The 11,445-nt window shown below is 52.9% G+C and overlaps 1 protein-coding gene across 1 annotated transcript in view; it reads right to left on the bottom strand.

Moving 5' to 3' along the window:
- Positions 1-2,159: 2,159 nt before the first annotated feature.
- Positions 2,160-11,445, bottom strand: part of Spon2 (spondin 2) — an 11,956-nt gene continuing 2,670 nt past the window's right edge. The window contains exons 2-7 of the mRNA XM_023700371.1: positions 7,296-7,409; positions 6,735-6,956; positions 5,935-6,158; positions 5,625-5,816; positions 5,004-5,178; positions 2,160-4,183 (exon numbers count right to left, since the gene is read on the bottom strand). Coding sequence (XP_023556139.1) covers positions 3,999-4,183; positions 5,004-5,178; positions 5,625-5,816; positions 5,935-6,158; positions 6,735-6,954 — 996 coding nt within the window. The 5' untranslated portion in view covers positions 6,955-6,956; positions 7,296-7,409 and the 3' untranslated portion in view covers positions 2,160-3,998. The remainder of the gene's footprint in view (positions 4,184-5,003; positions 5,179-5,624; positions 5,817-5,934; positions 6,159-6,734; positions 6,957-7,295; positions 7,410-11,445) is intronic.

The raw sequence follows: 11,445 nt of genomic DNA, 5'->3' as shown, positions 1-11,445 counted from the left end.
TGTTCTGGACTTACCCATCAAGTGCTACATCAGAATGAAGCCCTCAGTATGGTGAATAATGTAATAGCCAGGGACTAACTGGTGGTATTGGTTCTTCAGTGTGACTGTATGCTTTTAAATGTCACAGCCACCTTGTTGAGGACATAGTTTAAAAAAAAAGCATTGTGTAAGTGAAATAATACGGTTTTGTTAAAAGTGACCAAATTAAAGCTCTGGTTTCGACCTTTTAAAAAAAAATAGAGTATAAAAATCACTGAAACACAGTAAACATAAAAGAAAGGGAGCTAAGCAAACTAACCCTGGTTCCTTGAAAAGATCAATAAACTTGGTAAACCCTTATCTGGACCAATCAAGGAAAGAGGAGAAAAAACACAAATTACCAGTGTCAGAACCAAAGAGGAAACATCACTATAAATCCTACAATCATTAAAGGGACAATAGAAGAATATCAGAAATAAGTTATGCTAATAAATTTAATAATTTAGTCAAAATCTAATTTCTTGAAAGCATAAATTGCCAAACTCTACACAATAAAATAAATGAAGCCTTTGAATACATCTAGCAGGGAAATTGTATTGTAATTAAAACTCTTCCCACAAAGAAACCTTGAGACCCAGTGGTCTCCCTGGTAAATTCTTTTTTTTTTTTTTTTTTTTTTTTTTGTGGAACCGGGGATTGAACTCAGGCCTTTGCACTTGCCAGAGAAGTGCTTATTTCACTGAGCCATCTCCCCAGCCCCCTCTCCCTGGTAAATTCTATAAAATGTTGCATAAAACATTTAAGGAAAAGCATCAGCTTTTTAGAAAACCCTTTCAGAGGAGAGGCATCAATGGCTGGGCTTTATGAGGTTACCCAATAACAAAGGCCTGCAGAAGCCTGGTGGTCTGTAAACACTGTAAACGCCAGTGTTTAGAGTTGCAGGCTCCCAGAGCTCTTAAGAGTCTGAATTTAGAAATTTGCTCGTCTTTGAGTTTGTGAACCTAAACTTCCAGTTTAAAATTTGTCTCCCTCAAGGCTGTTTATTGGTTGTAATTTTTTTTTTTGGGGGGGGTGCCAGAGCTCAAACTCAGGACCTTGTACTTGTCAGGCAAGCAAGTGCTCATGCCACTGACCTATCTCCCCAGCATTGGGCATTTTTCTGCTGCTCCTCAATCAAGGTGACTTTTTATTTTTGTAGTATTAGGGATTGAACCCATAGTCATCTCAATAAACTACTTCCTTTATTTTTATTTTTGAGACAAGATCCTGATAAATCCCTAAGTTGTCCTGATTGGGTCTAAATTTTCAACCCTTTTGCCTGAGCTTCCCAGAGTTCTAGGATTACAGGCATGGCCGCCATACTCAGTTGTGGCTGCTTTTTTGCTACTGGATGATTGTGTATGGGCCTCATTGCTCATTCGTGGTTGTTTGGAAGCTGTTGCTTTCCACCCACCTCGGGTAGCCAGAGTGGATGTTTTAAGTCTATGTTGTCTGGTCACAGACAGGCTCTGAATCTGCCCCTCTTACCACTTCTGTTGTGTTTTCGTGGCCTTTGGGGGTGATTGCTAGGAACCACCCCGTCCTCACCACTGTCCTTTCTGAGTCCTCCAAGACCTCGCCCAGCTTTAGCCAAGGAAACGAGAAAGGTAACTTGGTGTCCACAGGGGTTTCCACCAGCCTTAGTGTCCTGTGGATGCTGCAGGCTCCTTAGCAGCTTGTGGTTCTGTAGATGTGGGTTCATATCACTGTCATTTGACCAGCATCCAGGGTTAAATCCACCATTCTTAGCTTTGGGTAGCCCACTTTGGGGTTCTGCTCTCCTGACACTGGGAGTATGATCACCCAAACCCAGTGACTTACAGATTTGGGATTTTAGTCTGCATGTGACCCTTGACACCCTCAACTGTGTGTGGTGGGTGTGAATGTGAGCACATAGCTGTTTCTGAGGCTGCTTTTGTTGGGGTGAGCAGGGCGACCTTGGGCAGCAAGCTGTTTGTCTCTAGTACTAAAGGGTGCTGCCCATCCTGGAAGCCTCCAGAAACACTGGTAACCAGGGCTTCGCAGGTCTCTACCTATTTTAGTCACTCTTCTCATTACTGAGACAAAATACTGGACACCCAAAGTTAAAGAAGAAAAAGTTTATTTGGCTGTTTGTAGAGATTTCAGTCCATAGTCAGCTGGCTCCATGGCAGGGTGGCACAGTGGAGGAGCAGTGCAGAGGAGAGACAGTCCATAGTGGGCAGAAGGTGGCAAGAGGGCCAAGACAAGCCTCCTTCTGTTCCTTCCTTATTTTGTATCCAGGCTATCGGGATTGGGGCAGTGCCAAACTAATCAGTGGACCATTTAATTAATCATCCACCCTTAATCCTAGCTTTTAATCCTAGTGTTGTATCATGAGTCAGTCACACTCTAAATTCAGCCACTTATTAAAAAGCCCTACCTATGACAGCATGATGCTTTTGGGGGATACATCTAGACACAAGCCACGATACCACATAAACTCAGATCTGATGGTCTGGAATTTCCAAGGATGACAGAATGTTGAGTGGTGAGTGGTGGGCCTGGGGCTTGATTCTAGAGCATCAGAAGTAGATGGTCCTAGATAGTTGGTAGAATAGTGTCCCACAGACTCCTAGGTGCAAGAAGGACACATGCCTGGTCTGGGCTATAGCAGGGACTGAGGGTCAGGGCTGTCCCCAGAGTCTCCCTGACAATGTCCAATGCTGGCTCAGTGCAGAGGGACTATACATCCCCAGAAGGAACAATGCTGGGGAAGGGCGAGCCACTCCCTTGACTCTCGATGGCCTGGGAAGGGCAGAAAGACTGCTGGAGTATGGAGGTTAGTTCTGGAAGGTCTCCGGGGGCATGTGCCAAAACTGTGGTCCCAGGAGTGGCACTGTTTGCAGCCCATGAAACCTTAATGATATGGGGCCTAGTAGGAGGTCCTGGTGACCAGACATGGCTCAGGAGGTCCTGATGATGATGAGCTGTGAGCTGGGGGGTGGGATGCTGGTGCCTACAGATGGGTCCTGGGAGGTCCTTATCACTGGGGACGTGGTTTGGAGGTGGTAGGAAACTTTCCTTTTCCTCTGGTCCTGAGCTGTCTTCTCTCTTCAGTTTGCTGTACTGTTTCAGCACAGCCTGGAAGTAGTCCCTGGATATGCCCTGAAACCTTCATAGCGTGAGCCAAACTCAACCTAACCTCTTCCCAAGTTGTTTATCTCATGTTTTATCGTAGTGACAGAAAGTTGACCAATACCAGGGCCCCTGTAGGGAAGGCCCCTGAACTTAGGTCCTGGAAGACGCCTCACTGTGGCCCCGTGAGCCACCCCCTGAAGGAGGGAGCAGCAAGGGCTGTGGCCATGGTGACCCCCTGCTGCTCCAGATCTGCATTTACTCCCTGCCTGCAGTGTATGCCTGGACTGGTGCTGGTGCTGCAAGCCAACTTCTAAGGCCTCAGTGGGGATCCTCACAAACCTTCTCTCCCTTTCCTGCCAGGTGTCTGCCCTGCCTTGCAGCCAAGACGGTGTCCTGGGCACCTTGCAGTTTGTCTCTGTTGGTGCACCTAGCACCCTATGCTGTGTGGTGTCCAGGGAAGATTTGAAAATAGCCCCTGGCATTTCTCATGCACAGATGGCCTTTATTCTGATGCACAGATCAATGAATGAAAGCGCCACATTTCCAAAATCAGCCCTCTGTGTGCTTCCTGTTTGGTCACCTGGCCATGCTGCCAGCAGCATGGAGGCTGCCTTGGCCTGGAATGGGTGCAGTAGTGGGCTGGGTGCCAGGTCTGAGGTATTTAACAGCCTTGTGGGTACAGAGCTCTTTGGGGCATCCTCTTGTCAGCATCACGGGCAGCCTCAAGGGTGGCAATAAGTTACAGGGACATGATGTAGGGCAGACTTAGGGCCTCCGGACTCCTACGCCTGCAGAAGGGGCCTGTTACATCACTCCCCTGGCAGCCACTGAGGGCTGCCTATGCAGGGCCTCCTGTCAGCCCTTGGTGATTCAGACCTGGGTCAGATACAGTTATCAGGGACACACTCGGTCTCCTCCTCAAGCACAGGGCAGGGCGTGCCGTTGTTGGCGGGCTGCACACGGACGTACCGAGTTCTGACCTTGGTTCCCAGCTTCCCACAGGGACCTCTGCATAGGCCCCAGGGTGACCACAGGGACACCTCGCAGTCCAGTGGTGTTTCTGGAACTGAACGAAGCACAGAGATCTGTTAGGGGACAGATGGGCCCCACGTGCACACTGGCATCACAGGGTGCAGGCCAAGCTGTGCTTCTTGGGACTGAGTCTGTAGATGCCCTGGTTGTAGGAGCCCTGTGGGGGGCTCACTGTGACAGCACCAGCCCTTGTGCTGCCTTGACATTCATAGTCTCCTTGTTTCTGAAGACCTGTGACAGTGGGCCCTTTGGGTATGGGGTTTGTCCCCTGTGGAGTCCCAGCACTTCACTGTCATTGTTCCCTTTTCTCGATCCCCTCTGTTTCCATTATATTCACATATTTAAACATCACCCACTTGTGGTTATAATTAAATCACCTGGTAATTCCCATGTTTCCAGGGCACCCCTCAGACATTCTTGTTGCTAGGTAAAGAAGGGGCATAGCATGGTCTTGCCCCATCTAGTGTCAGCTCTCTGGGTGGAATTTTCCAGAATTCTCTCCCATTGGGTCCATGATGGTGTCCCCAGGCTGGCATGGCAGCTCCATCCATACCCCCTTTTCCTCTCTGTTATTCCAGCCCATGTGGCTGGGGAGCCTGTGGATGGGCAGATGACCCTTCTTGGTTGGCAGAGTTGGGGGGGGGTGAGTGGTCCCATGAACATGCGCCTTGTATTTGTCTACCCACGTGGTTGTCTGTTCAGACAGACAAACATCTGTGGTGGTCTAATGGTGGACATAGAGTTGGTTTCCCATCAACCCTTGAATGCTTGGTACCAGCGGGAGGGCTTCTCTCCGGTTGCTCTCCCCACTGCCCAGCTACAGCATGCAGGAATAGCAACCACAGTCAGGTTACCTGAGAGGCTGTCGATGATCTCATTGCCCCTGCTGACCAGGCCTGGGACTGGCGGAACAAAGGCCCTGGTGCTCTGCCGGAGTCGTACCAGGGTTACTTTGGCCATGGGTGGCAGGGACTTCAGCCGTGGGTAGTAGAAAGAGTTTGCTGGGTGACTGGGCGAGGAGGATGTGATCTGGTGTGCAGGAGAAAAGGGCTGGCACAGGGTCCAAGAAGCCCATCTGTATGCATGCGTACAACCCCCCACACCCACCAGCCCTAGTGTCCAGCAGGGCAAACCAGAAAGCAGAGCCCAGTCTAGGCTTGTCCTCATCCACCTTATTCACCAAATCTGTACCAGGCAACAGGGGGGCAAGTGTGTCTGAATCGAGGGGGCTTTTGACAGGGATTCCTCACAATGCATCTTTTGCTGGAATAAAGATCTTAAATTTACACATTTGCTGTTTGTTTTTTATCACACTGTATCACTTATCCTGTGATAAGTCTGCCGGCACAGCTGCCTGTGCTCTGCCAGCCTGAGTGTGGCTCTTCCTGTGGTGCCGGCTGGTCCTAGACATGACCGCAGGCTGGGCCCAGAGCTTCTGCCTAATAATCATTCTCAGGAGCCTCAGGTCCACCCACCTCGGTCACGGTGTCCTGCGGGATGGTCGCGAAGTTAGGGGAGGAGAAGGTGAAGCCACTATCCGTCCCAGCATCATGTGGGTAGAGGTCTAGAGCCACCTGCTCCTTCCAGCGGCCCCCCTCACACAGGTCCAGGCTGTCCACACCCACAAACCAGTCAGGGCTGGGAACAATGCGTACCACGAAGGACACCTGGGTACAGGTAGAGGCTCAGCCATGCAGCCTTGGGGACATCACCCTGCCCTCATACATGCACATGTGCACTTACATACATGTGTGCATGCACACACTTGCACCCCACTATGCTCACCAGAGAGTGCCTGGGATGCACCTCCAGCTCTGAGGCCATCTGCCCCATACCGCTGGGCACAGCAGGGGCCGAGAACACTGCATGCACGCTCTGCAGCTTCTCACCAGCAGCCTCGATCTCCTTCATCAGGGCCCAGGCCTCGCCCCGCTCTGCGAAGTCCCGCAGCCCATTGCTGGCGTACTCACTCTTCCTCCACATGGTGTAGTCAGAGCTGTGTGCTGTCCCTGTGGGGCCCAGCCCTGTGAGCTGCCCACCAACACAGGTGCCAACCCAGCTGCCACCCAGGGGATGCCACGTCCTCCTGAGCACCAGCTCTCCTGGCTGAAGGGAAGAAGCCACATCTACCTCAGCATGGCACAGTGACAGCCACATCCACAGGTTGCTGTACACTTGACTGGTGACCAGCGAGGAGCCAGCCTTCCCTGATGGTGGCCATCCTATCCTTACACCCCCAAGCCCAGGACAGCACTAGCCACTAACCAAAGGAACTTCACAACCCTCCTCTCAGCCCTCTCTCCCTCTGTTCTGGGGAGTGAACCCAGGGTCTTCTCACTGAGCTGCATCCCCAGCTCTTCTATTATTTTTTATTTTGAGGCAGTTTCACTAAGTAAGTCACCCAGACTAGGCTTGAAGCTGTGATCCCCCTACGTCAGCCTCCCAGAGTACAGGGATTACAGGCATGCACCAGCATGCCAGCCTGCAAACATTTATTGAGTGGAAGTGTATCTCATGTGTAGTGCTGTGTGCTGTCTGGGGTTGTGCCTTTTCTGCAGGGGAAACTGGAATGGAGGGACCCTTACCCAGCAATGAAGACCACTGTGCAGGCGGCCGGAACAGGGGATACTGCTTGGGGAAGGCCGTCTGGCTCCACTTGCCCGTGAAGGTAAGGCTGTACCTGGCCAGCTGCCGCGCTGTGCACACGGATTCCCCGCCCAGTGGTCGGCTGGTGGCATAGCGCAGGGAGGCCAGGAGGAGGATGCACACAGCCCTGCACAGGGTCGTGGTAGTTGGGCTGTTCATGGCTGCCAGAGGGAGGGTGGTGTCATTCCAGACACCCTGCAGGGAGCCCCCAGAACCCTGTGTGTGCTACACATGCTCTGCCTCCCTGAGACCCCCCCTGAGCTTTTGCAGATACCCCATCCTGGAAGGCAAGCCGCACCAGGTTGCTGGTCAAGGTTGGGCCACCAGGTGTCCCTGAGAAATCCCAGACTCCCCAGAGGTTCACAAGGGTGCATGGCTCACCCATTCTCAGGGTGGATCTCTCCCCTTACTGCCCCACACGGGACCTCTGCTGCCAGCCCCTAGGATCCTGAAGGTTTAGGCACCCTGCCTGCCCAGCTTTTTCAGTGCCTGGCACTCACCAGTGAGGGGGTGGGGTGACGGCCTGTTGCACAGTCAGTCTGTCAGTCGTCAGAGGGAAGAATGGAGAGTGGAGGAGAGCCGCGTGGGGTGCTGAGGAAGATGGGTGCTGAGCGCTGCTAGGCTCGGCTCTGGCTGTCACTGCCTCCACTCTCCGTCTGGCCTGGCATAGCCCCACCCTGCTTTGTCTTTCCCTCCCTCCCTCCCTCCCTCCCTTCCTCCGCCCGCCCCCTCCCTCGCTCCTCCCTGCTGGGGGGTGGGGTGGGGGTGAGTGCTGCTCTGAGGAGCCCAGGGCTGAATCCCAGGGGCCCAGACAGGGTCACTGCTCTGTTTATATCTTGCTGCAGGTACAGCTGGAGAGCCCCTTCCTGGCCTGACCTGCCGCCTGGTGAAGGCGGACTCCAGGCTTCAGCAACCCACAGCTCCACAGGGCAGGGGAGGTCCTACCGCTGCCTGGAGGTATCAGGACCCCATCCCTCCCAGAGGAACGGGGATCAGGTCAAGGGCCAGCTACAGAAAGGGCCCACCTTCCAGGGACCCCGCATTTGTATGCTGACAGCACCCACCTGGGCACTTGCCGAGGGCAGAGGCTGACCAAGGCCTTCACCCCATCACCATCTGGGGGGCAAGCTAAGGGCCTCTGCGGTTGATCACTGCTCAGCGTCAGGAAGTTGTTTCCAGACACCCTGTCATGGGGTCTAGGAGCTGTGGAGCTTGCTCAATTGCCTGGCCCTCCCTGCTTGTCAGAGTCCCCAGAGAACTTCCAAACTTAAACAAAACCTATTCTGAGTTTTGTTTCAATGTCTCACATATGCAGACAGAGAGAATAAATAAATCCAGCAAAGACTGAATGCAAACAAATAGTGATGTAACCTGCATTTCAAGTAAATACTGTGGCCGCAGAGCAGCAACAGAGACGAAGTATCCCCTGCAGTCTGTGGTGGCGGTGACTCCAGGTCTGGCTCCCAGGCCTCTGGTCACAGTGCTTCTTTCCACTCCCCAGCATCGTGGAAGACGCTGGCAGCCGCATGTGTTGGTGCCCGTCACAGTCTAAGCCCGTGGGCTCAGAACACTCATTGACTCACTTGAAGCTAACAAAATCAGGCTATTACACATTGACATATGGGGCATGTTTTATTAAAAAGGAGCTGCATACTTCAAGATAAAACTCCTTAGAACTCAGGCTGGGAAGGGCTGGGGAGATGGCTCAGTGGAATAAGTGCTTGTCTGTCAAGCACAGCCTGAGTTCAATCCCTGGTTCTGGAAAAAAAAAAAAAAAAAAAAGGACAAATAAAAAAAGAACTCAGGGGGCTAGGGAGATGGCTCAGTGGAATAAGTGCTTTCCTGGCAAGCGCAAGGGCCTGAGTTCAATCCCCGGTTCTGCCAAAAAAAAAGAACTCAGACCGGGGTTTGTGCAGTTCACGGCACTGTGATGCCCTGATGAGGGTGTGGGGGCGTGCAGCCCTGAGCCAGTGTAGTGGGGGCTGATGTTTTGTCAAAGGCGGTAACCCCGAGGACTCAAGGTGGGTGGGGAGGACACCAGTGTAGGCTGAGCTCTCTATTAGTACAGTTTGCTCAGGACCGCCAAGGACAGGACCTTCCTGGAGGTCAGCCTACAGATGCTACTGAGCTGGTATCCAGGGAGGACAGCAAGGGTAGTGCTGTGGCCATGGACCAGCGTCCACAAGGCCAGTGCCAACGCCTGTCTGTACCCTGCCCATAGTGGCAGCCCCTGTCCCCTACCCTTCCTGTCCCTGCTGTGGGTCAGGTTGGTGTGCACACCCTGGGGTGTTGGCAGGTTTTGAAGGCAAGTATTCACTCAGTAAGCCACTGGTAGTGGCCTCCCACAGATCCCAGGGCGCTCTCAAGTTCCTCCACAGCTAGGGGTGGGGTGGGGATCTAGGACTGCAGGATAGTGCTTGTCTACTCTGTCCCCTGTGTGGGGCCCAGAGCCTGCAGTGCTCTAAAGGGCTACTCAAGTCCCAGCCAGCCCTGTGGATACCAGCCAGGGTGGGGCCATTGCACAACAGTGGCTTTCAGGGCATGGCCTGTGCCCTAGGGCACTGTTGACTCAGCCTGGAGCCCCCCTCACCCCATGGGCACATTTGGTCAGCTGCAGGGGCCACACCCACCACAGGTACAGACTCCTACCCTGAACCAGGCTCCGGATGAGCCCTGGCCTCTGGCCTCACTCAGGCCAAGAGGCTGCTCCTTCATAGGGTCTCAGAGTCCTGGGCAGGGGCTATGTGGTTCTCCGCCTGCCCCCTCACTCCTCTCAGCCCTCACAGACTACCACCACCCTGTCTGGGCCTATGGAGCCCTCATGAGCTCCTCTCCCAAGACACTTCTTTGCAGCAAGCTGTTTCCTGTCCTGTGGCCTGGGGAGCCCCCTCTCACCACCCAGCCCAGAGGAGCACCCAGTCTCCCCTGCACACACAGCATGGTGTTGGGTTCCATCCAGGCTCTTTAGGAGGAAGCCCAGCCAGGGTCAACAGACAGGGATTTGCTGCAGGGTGTTAAGTGGCCTGCAGAGGCATTGCAAGCTTTCAGCGTACTGGACGGGGCTTCCAGGGATGCCCAGCAGCAGCCAAGGCTGAGTTGGCCCCACTCCCCTGCCCAGAAGCCACCCAGGGCAGCGCCTTCTGTGCCCCCTTGTGCCAGTGTTCAGGGTGCATTCTGCCAAGCACTTCTGATGCACAGTCAGAACTGGTTTGGTCTGTGGGCCAAGTCCTTGTGTTCAGTTTGTGAAGAGCCCCAAGGAGGAAGAGTGGGTGAGCCTATGCCTGTCCCCTTTGCTGCCATCTGGCCCTGTAATGCCCACTGCCATCTTGCCTGGACTAGCACAGGCACCTGCAGCCTCCTGGGTCTGGTGAACATGGGTTGGGCGGGGGACTGACTGCTGCCACTAGGCAGATGGCAGTGAGTTCAAGGCCAGCCTGGGCTACAAAGTGAGCTCAAGGCCAGCCTGAGCTGGAAAGTGAGACCCTGTCTCAAAAAGACCTCCCGTCAAAAAGAAGACCAATGGGCTGGGGAGATGGCTCAGTGGAATAAGGGCTTCCCTGGCAAGCGCAAGGGCCTGAGTTCAATCCCAGGTTCCGCAAAAAAAAAGAAGAAGACCAAAAAAGCACTGGGTTCTCAGCACAACTGCAGAACTCTCTCCTTCATCAAATCAGAGGAAACTGGCAAAAATGTCATTTTTTCAGTACTCAGGACATTAAAGATGTTAGCAGTCTATGAGAAGCTATTTCATCAAGAAAATTGGCAAATTGTGGTAAAAACAAGCTTTGTGATGCTTAAATACCCCTGCCTCAAGCTCGTTAGCCACAGGAACTCACAACCCACATCTGGGTGACACATGGCCTGAGGCCTTGGGACTGGAGTAAAGCCACGGGGCTCCCCCAGGGCAGTCTATCCAGCCTGTCTCAGAAGTTCCCTGGGGAAACTACCTGTGACCCAGCTCGGAGCTTGCCTGGTGGAATGGGGATTCCTTGGACAGTGGCAGACATTCAGAGTTCACTGCCTGAAAACCATGGGTGTCATGGAGCTGTTGTGCTGCCCTTGGTGGTGGCTGACTTGCCATAAACAGGCAAATCTGGGAAATGTGTTCCTGGGGAGCTTCAAAAATTCCAACCTACTCTGGGGATTTGAAGGCTATACACATCCCCAGGGCTATGCACAGCCCAGGAAGCCCTCCCTTCTGCCACTCTGCATGTGGCATTGAAAGTGAATGCTATCACTGGAGGAGGGTGCACTGCCCAGCAAGCCCCACAGGCTCAGGCCCCAAGATTGGAGGAGTGCCAGAGTGCCCCGTTATGATATCCTGACTGCTGAGTTAACTAGGGAGGGGCTGGCCACACGTGGGAAAGAATATAGATTTTCAGAACTCAAAAAACAGATTGCTACAGGCAACAGAAGCAGCAAGCCCTGGGAAGCGAGGATCTGATTAGAGAATTACCATAATCAACAAAAACATTATGAGACAGGCAAAAACACAGGGAAGTAGGCCACATGGGGAACACAGCTGTTGCAGAAACCTGTGGAAGCTCCGGCCCTGGACACAGGACAAAGACTGCTCCAAGAACTCCAGGAATGGACTTATGTGTAAACATAAGAAGTATATAATTCTTTTATGCCTATTTTTAAAATATATTC

The sequence above is a fragment of the Octodon degus genome, unplaced genomic scaffold (genome assembly GCF_000260255.1).
Source record: "Octodon degus isolate 3935 unplaced genomic scaffold, OctDeg1.0 scaffold00006, whole genome shotgun sequence".
Lineage (NCBI taxonomy): Eukaryota > Metazoa > Chordata > Mammalia > Rodentia > Octodontidae > Octodon > Octodon degus.
The sequence above is the reverse complement of the archived record's forward strand: the minus strand, read 5'-3'. Positions and strand labels throughout refer to the sequence as shown.